Source organism: Phoca vitulina, unplaced genomic scaffold (assembly GCF_004348235.1).
Source record: "Phoca vitulina isolate PV1807 unplaced genomic scaffold, GSC_HSeal_1.0 scaffold42, whole genome shotgun sequence".
In the NCBI taxonomy this organism is placed as follows: domain Eukaryota; kingdom Metazoa; phylum Chordata; class Mammalia; order Carnivora; family Phocidae; genus Phoca; species Phoca vitulina.
The window spans coordinates 1,133,221-1,156,229 of NW_022589745.1; the positions used below are offsets into that span (position 1 = coordinate 1,133,221).

The window sequence follows — 23,009 nt, forward strand, 5'->3', positions numbered from 1 at the left end:
ATAAATAGCTCATCTTCTTGGGCTGCGTCTGGGTTCTGTGCGCCAGCCCTGAGCGGAAGGACGAGATCTGCACCAAGCTGGAAACAAAGGCACGAGGAGAAGGACAGGGCGCAGTGGGGAGGACGGAGTTGGTGGCCAGCGCACCAATTCCTGTCCCTGGGGCCTGAGTGAGTCCTGCGAGCACCTGAGCTCCCATGTCTCCAGTTACGGGAGAACCTTCTCGTGCGCGGAGGGGGACACCAGGCTGCAGGTGCATCCAGAGGCGGTTTGAAGTGAAAGCAGAACTGCCAAGTGACAGGCAGGCACGCACCCCGGCCCTTGCACCTGCCCTGGTTCCCCAGCTGGTCCTGAGCCGCGCATCTGAGAACCCCTGCCCGGAGGCCACACTGGACCCTGCTCTCTGGCTTGCAGCCCACTGTCCTCCCAGACGTCTGCAGGCTCTCCTCCTCCCTCCATTCCCGCCCCTGCCTCAGGCTGGGATTCTGCGGCTCCCCTGGGCCACAGAGGGCCTTCTATTGCCTCTTGCGACGATTGGCCGACCACGGGGCCTCCGGGTCCTTCACCTCCCTCCCCGCCCCTCGCACGCAGGCTGGGCCCACGAGGTCTGCTCGTGCCCTGCTCGCCATCCTGACCCTGTCTGCACGGGGAGGAACTTCCGCAGGCTCGCCCTCACCGGCTGTCCTCCTGCACCCAGGCCCTGCCATGGGGGCTTCCGGAGTCCCGGCGGGGAGCTTGCTTTTCTGTCCTCCCTGGGCTCCTTGCCCACCGGCCCCACCGGTCCCACTGGCCCTGCCGGCCCCCTTGCAGGCCGACACCCACTCCCATGGCCCTGCCTGTGGCCCTGGCGACTCCTGCAGTCCGAGTCTGCACTCAGGCATGGGAAGAACCCAGCCATCCTGGTGGCCAGGGACGCGTCTGTCACCATGGCCAGCTCAGCACTGAGCGCACGGCGGTATCGTTGCAGGGGCTGAACGGCTGGCTTCGCCGACTGGCTGACGGATGACAGCGGGAAGCTCTCCCCCTGTGCCAGGCCTGTCCCGCGTACCCCCACCCCGTGCCCCGCAGGCCCCCTCGCAGGCCAGTGGGAGGCTCCCCCTCGCGAGGACTGGCCAGCCCAGCGGGATGTGGCCTCGTTCCTCCTCTGTCCCACCGTCCCCCGGTGTAACTCCCTCAGGGCACTTGGGGCATCGGGCCATCTGTGTGTTTCTGCAGAGAGCTGCCGCTCCTCTGGGGAGAAACACGTGCTCCTCCACGCACAGCAGCTCCTGACACGCGGTGCAGAGGCCACAGACATGAGATGGCGACCCAGAAGCCTCCTCCATGGGAAACTGAGGCAGAATGAACCCAAACCCCAACTGTTCACAGATTGTTCTATTTTTCCATCATTTTCCCATTGAGAGCCCTTCTATGTCACAGGTAGCCTGGCCTTCGGGCAGGCGTTTACGGAGCGGGCACCGTGAGCCGGTGCTGTGAGGGGCCGCACAGCGAGGCAGTGAGGGAGACGGTCCGTCCACTTCGGGGGGCTGAGGATGTCCACTGGGAAGGGATCGTACACACCGGCGGGAGCTGCAGGAGCACGGACGCAAGTGCAGTTCTTCACATGCAGGGAGGAATCCGCTCGTCAGAGGCTCGGTGGACAGGCGCTTGCCGAAAGTGAGGTGTCCTCCCGCAGGGGTGACGCAGGACGTGGACCCAGCCAGAAGTCTGGTGTCCATCCCTGTCTCGCATCGACAGGGGGTGGAGTGAATTGTTCCAGAGCCTTCTGGTAGTTGGAGCCAAAGCTGGGACCAAAAAAAAAAAGAAGTCTCCCAACTTGCATTTTCCAAATGTCAAATCTGGAATTCCATGTCCAAGCCATTTCTTAGATTAAGGTCACCACGCTTTGTGCCCTTTTTAACCTAAAGACATTTTTGTATGATGTTCATACCCAGAACTCTGGCAATGGAAGAAAGTAATCTATGAAAATGCTCCCAAAATACCCCACAGGGTTTCTTGTTTTCAGGGGAAAAAAAGCTATAATTTTATAATTTAAAAGTCTGAATTAACTAGATCTATTCTGTATTGTGATATGTTTTTAAGTGATATAAGATAAAAAAACAGCCGGCATTAAGGAATCATCCCTGATGATAATTCTCGGGGCATCAGGACAGAGACTGAGCCTGGGGTCCTCTGGGGACAGCCTTCAGAGCCCACATCGTGCTCAACGCTCAGGGCAGGTGCCCAAGGCATGATCCGTGTTCTCGAGGAGCCTGGGGTCCAGGGCCGTGGAGGCAGGCAGGCCTGGGCATGCTAAGTTGCCCTCAGCGTGTTCTCTGGACAGTCACCGTGCCGGGCACACTGCCAGCTTACAGCTTTTCTCCAGCAACTGGGATGGGAAACATGGTGGGGTCTCACGTTCCCTCCATTTCCAGAAGGAATTAACCAGTCTTCCCGTCATCAGCAGCTCTGTCTATGCGAGAGATGGAGGGCGTCCCAAAGCCTGAAGCAGCCGGCAGGAAGCAGGAGCACCCCAGGATCTGCATCGCACGCTGACGATCAGCTTCTTCAGATTTTGAAGGACTAAGTTTGACCAGAATGTGTCCAAAATGCATGGAGTGACAGGGTCGCTCTCCGCTGGGTCGCCCCAAGCTCGGAGTGTTTCGTGGGGAGATGGTTGGCAGCACCACTCGTGGAGACAGCCACGGGGCAGCGAGGGACCGGGCTCACGCCCTGCTCTGTCCCTTCCCCAGACAAATGAAGCTGGGACGATTTAGGGGGCTGTCTCATGGCATTCTAGCTGGTGACAAGAAGAAGATTCCCTTCTCCTCCTCAAGTTAAATCATGAGGAGACATGACAGATCACGAGGCAAAAGGAACGCATCTGGGTGTCCTCACCAATTAAAGTTCAAACACAGCAGCGTTGACGTGGGGCCTAGAGAACCTGGTCCCTTGTTGGCTGATGGGGACACAGACCTGAGAGGGGCATGGGGCTGCTTCCAGGGTGGCAGACACAGGACTCAGAGGAAAGGCCCTGCCAAGAACCCCAGGCTGACGACAGGGGTGGCCGTGGACACTCCCACGGGCGAGGTGGAGGGAGGGCAAGGTGACCGCCCACCTTCTCATGTGCTCTGTCCCTGCACAGACACGCTTCTGCTTCAGGCTTTGGTCTGGCCACCTGGCTCCTCCCCTGCTCCCCATGCTTGGAATTCAAGGCTGGGCAGGTGGCAGGGCGGGGTGAGCCAGGTGGCCGTGACAGGGAGGAGAAGGTGTGTTCCCCTTTCTGCCTGGCACGAAGCATCAGCCCCTCTGCTTTTGTTCAGCGGTGGAAAATCCACCTCCTGGGCTCCGAGAGGGAGGGCGGGCCCCGGGGGGCAGCTCACCCAAACACCGGAGGAGAGCATTCTCTGGGAAGAGGAAGCCGTGGCTTCCAATGCTAACCTTGACATCTTCCAGAATTTTATGGAAAAGGCATCGTTGAAAATCACAATCTTTAAAAAAAAAAAAACTGATCCTTTTACAAATGATAAAATTCTTTTTCCAATAAGGAAGTATTTTAGAAACAAGTATATTCCCTATTCTCTGCAATGGGATAACTAGGGCATCCTTCTCTTCTGCTGGGGGGGATGTACACAGATTCCTTCTGTTGGAAAGAAACTTAAAATCACATTCTCCTGTTCTTCAACGCTAGGCTTCTCCTTATGACAAGGTACACCACTGAAAGAATCAAAGTCATAAAAAGCTATCTGCAAAGATACTTATCATACATTATCTATAACACGAAAAAGTTCCAAAAACTAAGTCCTGTCCAACCACCAGAGTAGAGCCGCATCAATGGCAAGACGACAGGGTTGGAAGCACGAGCGCTGAAGTAAAAATCCTTAATGACATAGGAAAAGGCTCATGTTACAATGCTACGTAAAAATAAAAAAAGACATACAAATTTAAGCCCTGAGACTGATTTGGGAAAACAACAAAAATGCATCAAAATCAAAGCAAAAGCCGAGCAGCAGTGGTTAGGGACGTCCTGGGCACACGGGGCCGTCGGCATCCACAGAGGGCCGCCCCCGCTTCCACGAGCACTTCTCTTCCCTTCATCTCCAGTCGTCAGTGAAGAAGACGAGCTTTCCCGCCGCTACTCTAAGTCGCCTGTGACCCCCGCAGCATTTCCTTGGGCCTCGCTGGTGAATAAAAGCCCCCGGGGAGGGTCAGTCGAGAGTCAGTGGAGAGCATTTGAAAAGGAAACTCCTCTTTATCTTCCAAGTTCTGAGCGTTTCAAAGGTTGCTGAGCTCCTGCCCGTGCACAGGCTCTCCCCCCGTCTCGGCTCATCCGCGGCCGGTGTCCCCGTGTCCCTGCAGCACCGCAGGTGGACCCCGGCGGGGGCCGGAGCGACTGGGTGCTGAAGCCCACCCCAAATCCTCCTCTCCTCTGCCTGCACCACAGCCCCCTTCTTTCTGTTTATTAGAAGTTAGTCTGGGTTAATTTAGGAAGTGCCCGTGATGAAAACCATGCTTGCCTCATTCGATGCTCAGAGCCCACACAGCCCCTCACAGTAACGAGTGGGGCTTTCTGCGCGGCGGGCGGGAGGCGGCAGGGGCTGGAGGGGAGAGGACCCTGCCTGGGCGTGGACAGCAGCCCAGGAGGACCAGCCTGTGGTGGCCGGTGCCACGGCCCCGGGGCCCAGGATTTGTAAACTGTGAAGTGCTTCACATAGTCCTACTGGTATTGTTGTCACTATTATAGGGATTTCGAGGCCCACAGAGGGGCTCCCATGTGGAAGGGAGAAGGGGCGAGAGCAGCGTCCCTGATGTCTGCTGGCTGAGACCCTCCTCGGCAGCCAGCAGGACCGTCGCCCCGTGTCCTACCCATGAGCCACGTCACGTCAGAGCCAACCATGTCTGCACCCAGGCTGTGGCCCCCATCCCTGTGCCCCCAGCCGCATCTGCGCCCACCCCTCTGCCTTATCCCTGTGCTCTCATCTGCCCACCCCCTCTGCCCCATCTCTGTCCCCCCTCATCCTCCTGCATCTGCACCCACCCCCTCTTCCCCATCTCTGTCCCCCCTCATCCTCCTGCATCTGCGCCCACCCCTCTGCCCCATCCCTGTGCTCTCATCTGCCCACCCCCTCTGCCCCATCTCTGTCCCCCCTCATCCTCCTGCATCTGCAACCAACCCCTCTGCCCAATCTCCGTCCCCCTCATCCTCCTGCATCTGCACCCACCCCTCTTCCCCATCCCCATATCCCCCACCCGCCCGCATCTGCACCCACCCCTCTGCCCCATCCCCGTCCCCCCCACCCGCCCGCATCTGCACCCACCCTCTTTGCCTTATCCCTGTGCCCCCACCAGGAGGGGGTGAAATGAGCAGACAGGAGGGGCCTGTGCCCATATGCGTCCCCACCAGGATGGAGTCTCTGCTCCTAGACCCCGAGCCAAGAAGCTGCTGTCTCAGTGACGGCCCAGGCCTGCATGTGAGCAGGGCCTGGATGCATCCATCACACCGAGTGAGCACAGAGCGCGGCTGAGACCTCTGCCCCAGGACCGCCATCTGGTCGACCCTTCCCCAGATGGTGGCCTCGGCCTCCCTGTCCTGTCAGCTCAGCGGCTCGCCAGAGGGGTAGACAGCACCGCTGGAGCCCGCTCCCTCCCCCTGTCCTGCCCACCTGCTCTCAGGGGAGCTCAGATACTCCGTTCATGAGCCGTAGGACTGGCTGAGGGGCTCACAGAGCTGTGGGAGTGCATCCCCGAGTCATTATGCATTATTTACGAATGGAATTTCTTCCAAGATGCTCATTTCCCCCTCTCTCTCCCTGGAGTTTTAGGAAATGCATCCACTTGTACGTGAAGCATATCTCTGGCGATGTGAAATATAACATTAGATGATATTCACGGCCTGCGGGGTGGCTACTAAATTACAGTGAGTGGGTCTTTTAAAATCTGTTGAATTATACAAGCGGAGCGCAGTGCCTTCCCTTAGTGGGAAGGGAAGGTGCGTTTGCCTTGGGGGTCCACTCTGAGGCCCGCAAGGCTCTCGGAGACTCACGGGGTCCAGGCAGGCCCTCTGAGTGAGGAAGACGAGCACCTCCCCAGGCTCCACACAATCTCCGGGGCTCGTCCACTCTTCCTCCCAGCCCGCCCGCCCGGGCCCTTCCCTACCCCGTGCTCCTCTCAGGCCGAGGCTGTGGGGCAGAAACCGCCCACGGGCCTCTCTGTGGTGGCGACTCTCAGACGGCACCCTGGCCCAGGGCACACTCACGGGCAGGGCCGGCTGGGGGCTCCGAGCAGCCCAGGACCTCCAGACCCCACCTGTGTGCTCTGGGGGGGGGATCCCAATCAGGGGTAGGGCTGAGCCTGGGGGAGCTGCCTGGTCTGCCCTGACCCCGTCCCAACCAGGCCACAGTGGTGTTCAGTGCGTCCCTGATGGTCAGTCATGACTCCACAGAGGGGACAGAGCAAAATGGAGGATGGCTGTCCCCAGGTAGTTAGACGTCACCCTCCTAGGTCACAGGATGGCCGGGAGTGAAGCTGGTGGCAGCCCTACCGGGGTCATGGCTGGGGACTGTGGGGGGACAGCCCACTTCCTTCGGTTCCTGGGAAATGCTGGAAACACATCGCGGTCACAGACGGGGCCGAAGTCCGTGTGGTGGAACGCCAGGTTGTTCCACGGTGTCTGCCCAAGTCTGTACTTTGTGACCAGATGTTCCCGGGCCTCCCTCCACTGGGGAGCCGAGACCAGAACTGAGGTGTTAAGGTAGCTTCTGGCACTTATGGTCTTTGGAGCAAGGTTTCTTATCATCCCAAGCTTGTTTGGTTTGGCTTTCAGATTCATACACGCTCTTGCTAGATGCTTCCCCATCACCTGCAAACTCCACCTGACCAGCTATCTGTCTTGCACACACACACACACACACACACACACACACCTGTTCCTGAGGGCAGTGGTTCTCAAACTCAGGGAGCGTGAGGATCTCCTGGGGAGGCAGCAAAACCAGAGTGCTGGGCCCCACCCCGCAGCGTCTAATTCACCGGGTCTGGGTGGGGCCCAAGCATTTGCCTTTCTAGAAAGTGATACTGATGTTCCAGGTCACGGAGCCCTATGTTGAGAACCCTTGCCTCAGGGGAAGCTGACCCAGCCTCTGGCTCCGGGATGGGCTGGACAGTCATGAGGACGGTCATGTGTGCTGGTCAGGGATGGCTCGGGGATGGCCGAGGTCCCCCATGGAGCACGAGAGCTGAGAGGATGGTGTTGGCAGCTCCCGGAGAGCTCCACCTTGATTTATGAGAGTTTCTAGGCAGGACTCCTCCTGCCTCTTCTGTCCTGTGATGCGGAAGCACACGGGAGCCGAGAGCTTGGCAGCAGAGGCGCCGGATGATGGAGCAGAAGCCCCCGAGTTAGGCTCCTGGTGAGACAATTAATTCTGCACTTTTAAGCCCATTGGAGGTGGGTTTTCATCTGTAGCTGGCAACTTAGTCACACAGAAACTCTTCAGATGAAAGCCCTACAATCTCATTGAATCCGAGCAACGTTAAGGCCAAGCGAGCACTTTCCTCCATCTCTTAGTAATTTAGGCAGGAAGAGTGTCTTGCTGGAGTTTGGGGTTGCAATCATATTTTGGGGTCTAATATTTGAAGCGCCATTTTCTCTTCAGGACATGAGGCAGAGAAGCAGGAGAAGCGAGTGTTTCCGGCGTCAGCCCTCGCAAGGGTCCTGGAAGTGCGGGCGTAGACGACAACAGCGTGAACGCCCTCGAGCGTGGGGCACAGTGCTGCCCACCAGGGGTTTCCTCCAAAATCGTCAGTTGTGATACCGACTCTGGGCACTGGGAGCTCCTCCTGGAACCCTCTCCTGAGAGCACTGGAATCTGGCAAGGGGCCTTCCCCACCCCGAGCCCCCACCCTCTGCCACCACCCTCACTCCCTAACTTGGGGAACATGCACCCCGCAGCACCGGGAGCCCAGCGTCGGCCTCTCCTGTCCCTGGAGGAAGAGCCGCCACCTGCAGCTGAGGCCTGGTGGTCGCCCCCGCGGCGCACTGTGGGTCCCGCCGCGGCTCAGCCTCTCCGACCTCCTCCTTCACCACCTCAGGAACCCACCTCTCCGCACGTCCCATCTAGAAAGCGGCTGCCTTGTATTTGCCATCATCCCAACACAGATGGTGGCGGTCAGAACGGAACTGTGGGTGTTTCGGGGGGTAAACCCAAGACAATAGCTGTGTACACACCAATTTCCGATGAATATTCTGTGGATGTTGCAAAGCCATGTTTATAGATTTTAATCATGAGCCAAGAAATGAGATCAAGATTATAATTGCTAAATCTAGACTTGGCCAGTACCGATGGTGAATGTTACGGAGCCTCCGTACATATGCTTCCTGGTTTAGGCTTCCTGACTCTACCAGAAAATGCCCACGTGCCTTCTCTTTGAATATGGAATTATTTGAAACTTATTTAGGTTTGTCAGCATCGAAGATATGCTCTGCAATTCATGATACGTTTTGCTTTTCAGTTTTAAACACACTGAATCAGTCACGCTGTGCTCTAGCGTATGTAATGGACGAGGCGAGGGCCAGAGACCTTGCATCTGGGCAGGTGTCCTGCAGACCAGCAGCAGGCAAATTGCTTTTTCAGGATAATGGCAGGCAGCTTCTTTTTTTTTTTTTTCTTTTTCCCCAAATAAAGGATGTATTGTGACAATAAAGGTTAAGAGCCACATCAGTCTGAAAAGACTGTGCCTGAATTTTGTGTGTTTGCACACATATGGTTGATAATCAGCTGTGAATGACGAGTCTGGGAACCCATTTGCTCTGATTCTACTTCATACATAGAAGTCTCTAGATCTCAAAATGTTTGCTCCATGTGCAACTGCGCAAGCCATCAAATTGATGTTAAAATATATATCCCCAAACTTCTGATTTATAATGCCAGCGACAAATAGTAAAAAGGACAGGCATGCCATAAAGTTCACGGATGGGGTGATGGCAGGCACAATGATGTCTCATAAAGAACAAGGGGGGAGTTATTTATTCTCGTGGGTTCATGAAGTAAAACACAGATAGACCGGCTGAGTGGCTCCGTGCACAGAATTTTTCATAAACATCCCACGGCGCACCCGGTTGTACATCAGCCACACATTAATTAGAGCATCCAGCAAACGCTGCAGTGTGTTCCACGCACCCAAGCGAATCTTCATTTTTCACATGCAGGGCCTGACTAATTAAAATCAGCTTTGCAATTAAATGTGGAAAATTGTGTTAAACTTTCAAGCGTAGTTAGGAAAAAAATGCAATTATTTTAGGGTATTTTATTTTAATGCACATGAAATTTCTATCAATATAAAACTGGTAAAAGGGAGGTACAGGGATCCCTGTTTCTCTCTCTGCCTTCCTCCCTGTTTCTTCTTCTTTTTCCCTTTTTTTTTTTGGATTATTGATGCTCCTCTCAGTTGCACGTTGCAATGCTCCACTATCTCTCGCCGGTACCTGGCTCTGTTCCAAGGCTTTTAGTGAGTGCTCTCTGTCGAGGCATGAATAATACAGCCCCTAGGCTGTTGGCAGAATCCAAATGAGGCATGCATACATCAGGAAGCAAGCCCTCGACTTCAGCTCCAGAACAAGCTCCCGTGAAGACAGGCAATTATTCACCCCCGGCTGCCGCCATGACGGTCACACTGGTGGGTGCAAAGGTATATGAAATGGGAGAAAATCTGAATAAGGAATGTGTACAATAAGCCGGAGAGAATCCAATAATTTTCTAATAAAAAAGAAAAGCTACCATTTGGAGCTTTTAATTTTAAAGTTTCAAGATCAATTGATTTGACTCTGGATTTTCTAAATTGGGGAGGATTTAAATAGAATACCAACACCTATCACCTAGCTTTTGGGTGCCTGTTGAGTGGGCAAGACTCTGAAGATAAATTTCAGGTCAAATTTCCATCAGAACCCTATGCTCAACAAACACATAATTTCAAAAACTGAAGTGAAGGGTAAATATAAATGAAATCCATTAAATTTCAGAAATAAATCCGGAGGGATGGCAAAACAGATGAGTGAAGAATGAATCCACATTAAGGACTTCCTCCATCTCTCTCTCTCTCTTTCTCTCATTAGAGGCTTATGCAAAAATCACTATTCAGAAAGAAGTAAGCAAATCAGCACCCACGGATGCCCTGCACTGCAGCGTCGCTCACACTGTGCCGCGGGCTTTGGGCTGGGTCTACATGCTCTCCACCTGGCCTGGACCCTTCCCTGCCAACAGAGCTACAGGCCAGCAACTTCCTGAATTCCAGTGTGTGGCTTCCAGGCATTCCATTTTCTCCTGCCACCTACCCACTGTAGGAATAGCTGTGGACGTGTGGGCAGCTACTTGCTTTACACCCATGGGTATCTTCAACGCTAACAGGTCACTGTGCTTGCGCTCTAGGAGAGGACATGGTGGGGAGGAGAGCCGAGGGAGCTCAGGAAGCTCCCGTTCCTGAACTCAGGCGGCTGAGACTTTGGAAAACCCCCTTAGGATGACCAAGAGTGAGTTTTCCCATCTGCAAAGGAAGCCCTGTAGTTGGACTCACGTTTGAGATATAAGAACGTCTCTAGCTACCCACAAGTAGGGCAAGAAAAGTCGCATGCACTCAGAGGAGCAGACTTCCCTGGGCCATGTGCAAGGCCCTGTGACCATGGGTCCAGAGGAAGAGGTCAGACTCCCCACATACAGAATAGACTGTGTTAGTACTTTGGTTCGTAACAGGAGAATTATTTCTGGTCCTGACTGCAAAGTCCACGGTGTTTTTGTCATACTTATATGCCAATAACATAAAACCTCAGGTGGGAAGAACAGAAGTCAGATTCATGTGTCTAGATACTAACAACGTTTCTGAGGATAAGTGTTTGTTATACTGATTAGCCTCATGAGAGGCCTGGTCCTTCCAGGGCACAGAATGGTGAGTGACCTTGGATCCCTGCTGGTCCGTATATGGGGGTGTGAACGTATTTATCGTCAGTGTTGAGGAACTGATAGAACACCTCTATCAGATAATGGAAACCATCATTCATTTTTCTCATTTTTTCCTTGGCCGCCAGAAAACTCAGAACACAATGTCAGACTATATCTAAACCTCTGATATATCCTGGGTTTCTGGTAAAATTATGTTTGTATTTCCCTTGCGTTTTTCCTAATTTACTCTGTGATTCAACTTTTAATTGTGCAGTTGTACATGTGTTTATCAACTACCTCAAATTGTTCATGAACTACGAACACAAATAAATAGCCAGGAACAGATTATCTTTTCTTTAAGCATACGATTTTTGAAGTAAGGTGGACCATCTAATAAAAGAAGTATTACAACGTTAGCTCAACCCCCTCAAAATTTGTACCAGGATCTTAAATTGCAAATTCCTTTTTCACAGTATTGTTTCCTTTCACAGGTATTATCCAGTGGTTGAATCTCCTCTAAGCTCAGTCCCAGTTTCTTACAGACCCATAGCCCTACCTCTATCACACTGAGAAAACATCACTGAGGCGGCGTGACCAGCCACTGGGAGTCAGTGCCCCACAAAGCGGCAGTCTGGAATAGGGAAGGTATACTTGATTTTGATTTCCTCATTTTCTTATGCTAAAAATAAAGTTTAGCTGGTAGGCATCATTTTATCACTTGATATCAAATGTCTTAAAAAATTTTTTAAAATTTACATTATAAATTCCCCCCATTTGCCTCAAATTACTTTTTGTATGTTCAAATAAATGGATCTGTCCACATACTAAAACACCTTTTTACTTGGCTATGAACTGACATGATATATGAATAAAATGAAGTTATATCCCTACGAAGAATATATTCACTGAATATTTTATTGCTAAAAGACCAAAAGGATGGGTAATTTCATCAAAACCAAGACTCAGGCTGCCACTCTTGTCATATCAGAAGGGGCTGAGTCTCAGCAGGGACGAAGCAGTAGACGTCAACGTCACACTTGTGTTGTGGGGTGTGTGCAGGTATTTATGTGCGTAAATAGCTGTGAGAGAGGAGAAACTTTGGAAGCAGGAAATCTTTTAAAGCCAAAAATAATTGAAATCATACAGATTTGAAATAGCACCAGTCATAAGATGTTAATGTATACATGAGTCTTATCTACTATAAGAAGCAACTTTTCGGTTTGAGAAATTCAAATGTCATCCCTTAGTTAAAAATTACTGGTAATATATAATCATCAGGGAAATGCAAATCAAAAACCACCATGAGCTATCACCTCACACCTGTCAGAATGGCTAGAATAAAAAAGACAAGAAACAACAGGTATCAGTGAGGATATGGAGAAAGGGGAACCTCGTGCACTGTTGGTGGGAATGCAAACTGGTGCAGCCACTCTGGAAAACAGTATGGAGGTCCTCGAAAAGTTAAAAATAGAGCTACCCTACGACCCAGCAATTGCACTACTAGGTATTTACCCGAAGAAGACAGAAACACTAATTTGAAGGGATACATGCATCCGTGTTTATAACAGCATTATCTACAATAGCCAGATATGGAAGCAGCCCAAGTGGCCATCGACTGATGAACGGATAAAGAAGATGTGGTGTATATAATGGAATATTACTCAGCCACAGAAAGAAGAAAATCTTACCATCTGCAACAATGTGGATGGACCTAGAAGGTATTATGCTAAGTAAAATAAGTCAGACAAAGGCAAATATCATAGGTTGAATCTAAAAAAAAAGCCGAAGAAACAAACAAACAAAAAGCCAACAACTGACCCATAAGTATAGAGAACAACCTGACGGCTGCCGGAGGGGAGGGGAGGGCAAAACGGGTGACGGGGAGCGGGACGTGAAGGCCTCCAGTGAGGGGATGAATAAGCCAGGGGGACGCACAGGGGATACGGCCAATGCTACTCTAACCGCGTCGTGTGGGGACTACACTCGTGACGATCATGGCACAACGTAGAGAGTCGCCAAGTCATCATGTTGTACACCTGAGACTAACCTAACATAGTGCGCCAACCACACTCAATAGAAAATTATTGATACCATATAGACATCAAAAACAAAACTCAGAAAGCTTCACTTGATCCCGCGCTGACACTCCTCTTGAGAATTGGCACATCGGTGATGTAAGGTTTTTTTTTTTTTTAAAGATTTTTTATTTATTTATTTGACAGAGAGAGAGAGACAGCTAGAGAGGGAACACAAGCGGGGGAGTGGGGAGAGGGAGAAGCAGGCTCCTGGCTGAGCAGGGAGCCCGATGCGGGGCTCGATCCCAAGACCCTGGGATCATGACCTGAGCCGAAAGCAGACGCTTAACGACTGAGCCACGCAGGCGCCCCTCGGTGACGTAAGTTTTGAGTGGTAAATGGTTTTATGTAACAAGTCTGTAAGCATTGCATTCTAAAACCGAGGAAATAGAAGTCCATAAATGTAAATAATTTGTCCAAATCCCCCCCACACCCAGTTGGCTAGCGGCGCCGGGGAAACTCGAACCTGCGTCCCTTCCTGGAAAATCACTCTTCATCCACTGCCACCACATGGGCTATTTCTACTAAAATACTAAGAGTTCTAATAATTACATAGATTATGGTGCATGGCAAAACTTATGACATTATTTTAAATTAAATTAAACCATGTGTTGAAAAATTGTCTAAATTGGCTGTTCCTGTGAATCTTCTCTAACATGCCACCTTCTTCACTCCTGTAAGATCTGGGGTGTTCTGTGCTCACACCAGCATCGTGTCTCAAAGGAAAATGAAGCCTGGCCATCTTCAAGCCATCCCCAAGCTGAGCCTCAGTTACTGCTTACGCGGGGATGGAGATCTCACAGGGAGACCTCGCAGCTGTGTGGGATGCACCTTGGGTAAGAATGTGCTTTGAGTGATTCTTTGAAAACTTCATGGTTTTTCCTGAAAAACTGTGATTATCAAATTATGTCTAGATGACACCTAATCTAAACTTTTTAGCCAAAAAAGTAACAGGATGATAAAGTTCAACTATTGACTAATCAAGAGATGATTAAGGGAAAAACTTGATTTCGTTCATGGTCTGCTAACTTGTTTTTCATTGAAAATATAAGCAACATGGTTTTAAAAATTTTTAGATTAAGGATTTACATGCATATACCTTTATAAAATAACATAAATACTTTAAAGAAACTAATTATTTAACTTACATGTTCGGTAATTTACTATAATATACAAGAGCAATAATAATATGATAAATTAATGTTTCAATCACAAAATTCCCTTAAAAACTGACCTGTCACTCCTTTGGTATGTAACAGAAGTCTGATAACCATTTCATCATGGATGCTCATTAAAAATTCCCTGTCTCCTTAAATGCTAGCATGGGGACTTGGGGAGTAATTTATAATTTTTCCCTTGATTTTACTGAAGGACAATCAAAATAATTGCTTGATTTCACCCATAAATTAATGTTCAGCTGAAAAGGAAATAAAACATCAGGCAGTGAAGGAAGGTCACCCCGAGGTGCGGCCGGCACACCTGCTCGAGCATCTGAGCTTTCGTTACGTGGGCTTGGTTCTTGATGGCTTGTTAGGATGAACGACCTTAGACCTAGCAACCTCATTTGTGAAAAATTAGCTAAAAATTCACTACAGAGCCTGTAAACATCTCTAACTCCTCATAACCAACATCTTCCATTGAAAGGTATAGCTGCATTAATATCACAGGGAAGAAATTCCTTATGGAAAAGTAAATCTAAAGATCGATCTCTTCATGACTCTCGGCCTGAGGTGTGTGTGATAAAATTCTGCTATGATATATTTTTAGCGATAATTACCCAGCCATCTGATCTTGTAGATGTTCTCCACACCCACCTCTGTTATGGACCTAAACCTCAGTATTTACAGGAATGATATAATCATTTAAGCCTCATAGCCTCATTAGTGTGATCTGTCCTGGACGTTAATCTCTGCCAGGACCTTCCCCTACAGATGCCCAGGTGCCCGCTTGGGCTTCCCTTCCCAATCACAGAAGCTGAGCTCCTGCAGGAAGATCAGGAAGGTCATACTCTCATTTACCCTCCGTGACTTACCACCATCCTGCAGCTACCAGAATGAGCAAAGGGCCAAGGACCAGCAGGCCGTCTCAGTGGAGCAGAGGGAGGTTCTTAGCATGCCGCTGTGTGTGTGGGAAAATGAGTTTAAGCCTGGTCTTAATTTGTGGTATCTTATGTGTTATCGTGAATTCTGCCTGGAGACCCTGCACGTGAAACCAAAGGCTGAGTTCACATCAGAGAGAGGAGGAAAAGACAACACTCCCTGTTTCCAAGAACACCCCCCACTCATCGTCGCCCTTCGGTCTGCACCCTAGACAAGCCGGGCACACCGTACTTGTGGAGGAGGCGGCGGTTACCTTCTGTGTCTTGCATATTTGCCACTGACGTGACCGCTGCCGTCACAACCAGGTGTGGGACAACTGCAAAGAGAAAGAGGTGGTTACACGGGGCCGAGTGCTGGGGGGATGAAGACACTGCTGGGGGGGGGCGAGCGCGCTGCTGGGGGGGGCGAGTGCTTCGGGAGCATCGGGAGGGAGGGTACACAGACAGAAGGAGGGCAACCATTAGGGCTGCTTTTTATTAGCAGGTAACCCATCAGAGCAGCCTGGCAGGAGCAAGTCCCCGGTGAGCCCGAGAGTGCCGTCTGCCCGTTAAAAGGCATGGATTTTCTAAATTGCTAATGGGGATACATTTTGCCCACAGAGCACTAACCTGAAGAGCTCTTGTATGGCTGGTTCCACGGGAACTGCAGAGAGATGGAAAACAGATAGAAATTTATCATCTATCACACATCCCCTCTCCCACAGAACGCTATCGACAGGGTGGTGTCAGAACAGGGTCCGAACGGACGGTGCACACAGCTCCGCAGGATGAAGGGGGCCCTGAGCAGGGCTTCCAGGGGCTTGGGGATGCGTGGACGTACCTCGAACCCCTTTGGACCGTGTACGATGGCGCTTCTCCTCGGCGTCCACCTCCATCTGTGGATAGAAGGGCATGCGGTCAGTGTGCAGCTCCCGCCTGCGAAGGCCAGCCGTGCATGCCCCCGAGCCCCAGCATCTTAGTGGCTATGGGGGAGCCCTCTATGGAAGGCGCGTGGGGAGGAAAGCATCAGGCAATCTAACTGTGTTACTTAAAAAAAATCAAAGCAGACCTCGACCTTGCAGGGAACGCATCATCGGGAGGCCCCGCCCTCGGTAACAGGGCAGACTGACGAAGTTTCAGGGGCAGACTGTTTACCCTTTTCAAAGACGGATCAGGATATACCTGGGTTAATTCTGAGCTGCCTAATTTGTACCAAGAACATAAGAGACGTTGCGTGTGCAAGCAGGTACATACATGTAGTCTGGAACTGAAAGTGTAATCTGATCACACCATTAAGAGAGGAGGAGGTGGGTGCAGAAGGAGGACGTGTTTAACTTGGGGGCTGACTCCGTGTCATTTAGCTTCGGATACAATCACCGCCCACTTTGGTCTAAGTTGTCATGTTATGCATCCTGGGGACACAGGCCCTCTGCCCATAGTAACGGACACATCTCACACTTCCGAGATTACAAAGCATTTTCCTGTATTACCTTGTCTGGCCCTCACAATGATTTTGTAAGAAAGGTATCTTTGTTATATCTATTTTATAGATGTGACTTGCCCAAGGTCTTCCAAGTAGAATTTTTGGTCCAAGGCCCTGAAACCAAGCCACCCGGCTTACGCATCATCTTTAAGCCGCGGGACCACTACTGGACAGGTGAACATGGTGGCAGTGTATTGGCTCACCCAATATTTCCACACGTATGTGTAACATACACACGGCAAAGCTGCACAGCTGGAGAATTTCGCTCAACACAACAGAGGGCCTGATGAGAGAAGAACCCTAAGGACAAAACTCCTCTGATCACAAGGACAGGACATTTCACCCCCATCTGTGACGTCCTTGCCCATCCAAGGTACCCCAAGGCAGAAGACTGGGGCACCCCAAAATGTCTTCCATGCCCCGTTCACGTCCCCCACAGGTTAGGATGAGGAGGACATGATGGGGTGCAGAAGGGTCGTGAGATGCACGGGGCTCTGTCAGACTCACGTGAAGCAGAGAACGGGCAGATCGGCTCTAACAACGAACTGCTCCTAAGGCGCGATCCTCCACAGAGGCAACACTAAGGTGTCCTTGCGCTAAACCGGCAGCCCCCGATGGAGTGTTCCTGACAACTGACTACCAGCTGATTATTTATTAATACTGTTTGCTGAGTCTGGCAGCAGCAAAGGAAAAAATACATACAATAAAAACCACAGCTCATTTAATGAGCTTAATATCTTTTAATGGGAGATGTGTGTGCAGATCCAGGATTGTGCCAGTTTCAATGAAACAGGAATTTGAGGAAAGGAGGAGCTAGTGTGAGGTGGGCCACTGAGGAAAGACTTCATCGGGAAAGCTGTGGGATTTCAGAGCTGTCTGTGAGAAAGGGAAGATTGTGTTTTAGCGTGTGTGGAGACACTGGAAGCTGTTGCATGAACAAGTGAGGGGGTCTGTTTTCTGGGAAGCGGGCAGGTCAGGGGGGTGGCACAGGCCAGGAGAGACAGGCTTGATGCGCAGTGCAGGGCCGAGGCCACGGGGAGCGTGGGGAGGGGGCACTCTGAGCGCCCGCAGACCCGGGAGGGGAGCCCGGCAGACCCGGGAGGTGTTCTGGAGCACGCGGGCTGGGGAGGGGCCTCACAAGTGTATTTTAGAAAAAATTAATTTAGCAGCAGTTTGAGAGCAGGTGCGGGTGGGGAGGGAAGGCAGAGATGGGCCGTCTGAGGAGCGCTGTGCTGGCCTCCGTGGAGACGGCAGCTCACTCCGTCCAGGGAAGACAGATGGAGGAAGAGGAACTCAAGAAACGTTGCAGGGAAAAGGAGCATGACGCAGCGGCTTGTTTGCCCCTCTTTTGGGCACCAGCCCCTCCTCCGCGATTTCAGCACAGCCAGGCTCGGGGCTGGAATCCCCGAGTGCAGGCACGGTTTGTGGATCTGCAGAGCAAGGCCACAGCACCTCCGGATAACACGTCGATGCTGCGAAATCACTACTCCACGTGGGAAAATTTTCCGAACACCGTGAAACTGTAGCAAAGCAGATCGGGCCCACGTGACACGAGGCAAACGTGCGCCAGCGTTCAGGAAGGTGATGGGAAACAGACCGCGTCCCATCCTGCCATGCTGCGCACCTGTCATGGGACCGGGGGTGCAGAGATAATGGGCTGAAATCCTGTTCTTTAAGGAATTCAATGCTGAGTGCTAACGGGGTGCCGGAGGAGATCACTAGAGAACTGTTCCCACCGGGGCAGGTGGAGCTTGGGTGCACCATGTCTAACCCATCCTGGGAGAGAAAGTGGGGCTTCCTGGGGGGAGGGAGTTTGAGCTGAGTTTTCAAGGTTAATTGCAGGTCTGAGGTTAAAAGTGGGGGGGTGTGTGTTCCAGGCAGAGGGAAGGGGCTGTGCAAAGACCCTGGGGTTTGCAGGCCTGGGGTGCAGTCCGGGGCCCCGAGGAGGGGCAGGGCTCAGGGGTTCACAGTGCAGGCCACTCGGTCCCTTCCAGGAGCACCACGGGCTGCTGCCACAGCCTCTGACGGCAAACCTGCCTTTAGAACCGCCCCCCCCCACCCTGGCTGTAACTCAGGACCGAACTTGTCACCAAGGGGGGCCGAGGCTGCCACTCCTCTGTGGGTATTAAACTGAAAAACTTGGCCTCATTAGCTAATTCTCATATGGTTGTATAAGACTTATTTTATTTTTTATGTTTAAATTTTTAATCCATCTTTTTACATCTAGAAGGACAATCTTATTTCCTTCCAGATACAGTTACTTCTGCCATTGATCACTCATTAAATACAGAACCCTTTCCCCAGCACCCTGCAATACCCTTCCTGCTGTGCGTTCAATTCCCACCAGACCCGGGTCGGCTGGGGGGCCATTCCAGCCACTCCTATCCTTGTTTGTTCTGGGCTCATCCTGCGTGAAGTTTCAGGCTCTAGAACGAGTTCTGCTCTCTGTGCTGGTTCCTTGTCATTTATAAACAATCCCGCAAAGCACCCAACGTATAGGAGACACTAAGCAAATGGGGGTTCGTTTTTCTTTCTCCTGCGAATGAACCCCAAAACCGAATAGCTCAAAACTGTTTTAAATTTTGCTTTGACTCAGATGTTTCGAGGTGCGCGAATGCCAGCAAGTTCAGATGAAGCAGAAAGCATAAAAGTCATCACCCAGAGCTTGAGGAGTGCTTCCATCTCTGACGTTTACACCCACAAGCTTATGGTCAAAGACCACCTGACACCACGGGCTCGTCCACACATCTGCCTCTTTGGGGACCCTGGGCCCGCCCGCCACCCCCAAAGGCAGGCTTCTGCTGTCCCGCGGCTTTCCCTCCCCTGGCGGCCGCCCTTGGAAGCGCCCCGGGAACTGTGCTTCGGAGTCTGTTCCTCTGGGGCCCTGAGACCGGTGGCAGGAGCTCCACTGGACGACACCGTGACGGTGAGTATGAGTTCGCTCTTCCCTGGGGCCGGAGACCGTGAATTCTGCTGTCACGGCTCAGGTTCCGACCCCTTCGCCAGTAATTCACATTTAGCAAACATACCCTCACGCCCACCTTAGCATGAATGCTTTTATTTGTAAGTCCAGTGCTTATATTTAGAATAACAAGAGGTTTCTTTTAGGAACCTTAAATCTTTTATACTTAAAGAAAAGTCTCAAATGTAAGACATTTACTTTAGAACCAACAGAAGTTACCAAACTGACTTATTGAAGAGAGAGTAGGCTAATTATTTTATAATATGTAAAGTTTACACTTAGAATCAGGACTGAGTTTATAATTTTCCCTCTGTCCCCCCACCCCCCCAAAGTGCACACTTTCTTCAGGTTGAGGCCTCATGAAGATTACAGAATATTACCTAATCAAAAACTCAGAGGTTCGTTACAGTCCCGTCAGCTCTTGGAAGCTGCTTTCCAGCAGTGAACAGCCTTCAGGCCATAGCAGCGGGCCCCGGGGAGGGGCGCCGGGGGTCCCAGCTCAGCGGGAGCCCGCTGACGGCCACCCTGCACTCTGCACACCAGCAGCCTGCTCCTTCCGGCGGGACCAGGGTGGGAGAGACGGGGTCTCCCTGGTACAGAGCTCGGACTGGACACAGCTGAGCCCTGAGCTCTCTCCCCCAGAGCTGCCCCTCAATTATTCAGGAAGCAATTACCCATTTCGTCAATTAGCCAGACCCATCTTTCACCTCCTGCTGCTCAGCATCCGGTTCTTCCACTGCTCATTGGCACCATCAGGAGGACTGTGCTGTGCGTGAGCAGGAAGTGAAGTTCATTGACTAAGTGGTGTGACTCGGAGGAAGTCTGGGCAAGGAATAATGAAGAGAAGCCAGAGCGTCCGGCCAAATCAAGAGCGCAGATCAAACCACGTGCCCATGTTTTTCCCGGCGCTCTTATTCCCATGAGCTACTGTCCCCGGGGTCACCGAGGCCTGGCCCTCCATGTCCACCGCCTCATGACACACACCGCCGCCTCCACGTCCCCACCCAGACTCAAGGAAGTCTCGGCTCATAAAAACCCATCTGTGAAGATCGGCAAGAACCAGACATTCTCTGTGGTTGTCCTCCTTGAATTGCGTTTAGAATAAGTACAATAGCAATTAAAAAATTTTTCCCCCAAGACGACAAAGTGATTTTTAGTGAATTTAATGTAGTGCAAATACATTAAATTTTAGGATTTCTGTCCAATGTTTATATTAAGTGACAGGATGGCATATTGTTAGGATGTTGCAGAGTTAGGAGAGATGGACGGGTCATGCGCCATGGTTTGTGACCGTTTCCTTATTAGGTATCCAACCTCACAGTTTGGAAATGAGGAAAGACGAGGTGCATAAGACAGGTGGCAAAGCCTTGACTTGTCTGCTCCTACTTCTCCTTTTCCTTCCTAACCTTTCTCAGTGAGCACTGGTAGCCAGTGAAGCCAACCTCAGTAGAAGGAGGCCCAGGCCCCGGCCCTGCGGCCTCGTCACCGCATCGCCTTGCATACGCGTGCTTGGTGAGCGGAAGCTTGGCGCCAACAGGGGCAGGAGAGAGGAAATGAGACTAGGAATTACCTGAGCAAAAGAGAAAATGCAGACTCAGCTAAGCAGCCTCCTCCCGGGCCCCCAGCACAGAGGTGGCCCGGTGACCCAGCAGGGAGCCCACCTCTGTGGGACCCGCGTCACACACTTGTCACCCATGGAGGGAACACAGGATATTATGGAAACGAACATAACTGAAATTCATTTGAATGAGAAGATTTGGGGGCTAATTATGTTGTGAACTTGTCAATAAGCTTAAGTAGGTGGCATAAAAAAAAATTCAGAAAGTCATTATAAAAACATGGCTCCATAAAACTTGACCATCACGGGAACGGAGCAGGGAAGAGCAGCTTCGCTTGGTTTGTGGATTGCCTGTCATCGGGCCTAGGTAGACAGTTCATGCACAATGTCAAGTTTTGATCGTAAAGTGTCAGACTGTCCTTGGACTCCTGTCCCCAGCGCTGGCCTCTGCCAGTTGCTCCCCAGATGGAGGCTCTGAGTGGCAGCGGTTGGGGCAAACACTCAGCTGTGGGGCAGGAAAACGTGGAGCCCGGGGGGCAGGTGGGTGAGTCTATGACGGCCCGTGTTTGGCTTTGGTCTTGAGACAACCCTGGGAGACTCCTCCTCACGACCACATGCTGGGCACGCCCTGGCCACGGAGGTGGACACGGCTTGAGTGCTGTGGGGGGAGGGGCCACGTTTTCAAAGAAAAAGTATAGATTTGTGGCCTGACAAATACCACTCATGCTGTCTCCTAGAAGGGCAAGAGCAGTGAGGGAGGCAAGGCTTCAAACCAAATTACTGGGCCTTCTGGGACATCAGGGACTTTTCTGGCACACCTAGATAGGACAGCTGAAATCAGAGCAGCCTTGGAAATGTGGGACGGGCACTTGCTCTCAGGGCCCACAACTGTCACCCACACAGTATTACCAGGGAGCCCCGGAAGGAAATCCTCCTAAGCAGCACAGGCCAAACCCTTAATCCACTTCTGCACCTAGTTTGGGGCTTCCTACTTGAAAAATAATGCAACGCGTCTGCGTGGTGGTCGGTGGAGTGTCTGACTCTTGATTTTGGCTCAGGTCCTGACCTCAGGGTCGTGACCGTGCTCGGGGGGGAGTCTGCTTGAGATCGTCTCTCCCTCTGCCCCTCCCCCGCTCTCACTCTCTCTCTCTCCTCTCTCGGAAATAAATAAGTCTTTAAAAATAATAAAAAATAAAAGTAATGCAACAAATCCTAAACACAATCCTTAGAAACTAGCAATCATTGCAATGATGGTCGGCAATAAAAATGTCCTGAAACAGGAGCCCTTGAGGGGAAATGTGTCATCTTGACACAGGAATTTTGACAGCAAGGCGCAGGGGATGCTGTGAATTTGGGCACCTGCACAAGAGGGCCCTGTGCTGACCCCTGAGGATCATGGAGGAACCTCGTCTCTTCACCCCAAGACCTGCCTGTGTGTTGGGGGGACAGGGCTCGGCCTGACAGAGGCCGGAGAACAGCCCGATGAAGTTCAGTCCACCCCTAGCCCTCCGAAAGTAGACAAAGAAGACTGGCGAGAAAGAGCAGGTCTTGCCCTTGAGGCATGTGGACACGTGGCAGAAAGATTCGCAGGCTTACGGCAGGCATCTATACGTTTTGGTAAAAGGAGTGAATTAATGAATGAAGGAAGGAATTACAGGGAGCTAATGATTCGCTCGGTCAGCTCCGTTGTTTAACTACTATTTATTAATAATTTGATTACAGTTTTAAAACTTCTGTAATACAAATAAAGAGCTGAGCAGAGAAATATCTGCACCCCGTGCAGACAGGAGATGTCTCTGCTTTTCTGCAAGTGTGTGGGGCATTGGGGGCAGCGCCATGGCCACGGGAGGCCTGTGTGCACGCTCACTGGACTGCACTCGGGGGCGGTGCCATGGCCACGGGAGGCCTGTGTGCACGCTCACTGGACTGCACTCGGGGGTGGTGCCACGGCCA

At 51.5% G+C, this 23,009-nt stretch overlaps 1 protein-coding gene across 13 annotated transcripts in view; it reads right to left on the bottom strand.

Moving 5' to 3' along the window:
- Positions 1-23,009, bottom strand: part of MYT1L (myelin transcription factor 1 like) — a 418,649-nt gene that overhangs the window by 114,508 nt on the left and 281,132 nt on the right. For all 13 annotated transcript variants that reach the window (XM_032430012.1, XM_032430004.1, XM_032430005.1 and 10 more), the window contains 3 exons: positions 15,895-15,949; positions 15,684-15,717; positions 15,329-15,391 (listed from right to left, as the gene is read on the bottom strand). In XM_032430012.1, the coding sequence (XP_032285903.1) occupies positions 15,329-15,391; positions 15,684-15,717; positions 15,895-15,949 (152 nt within the window). The remainder of the gene's footprint in view (positions 1-15,328; positions 15,392-15,683; positions 15,718-15,894; positions 15,950-23,009) is intronic.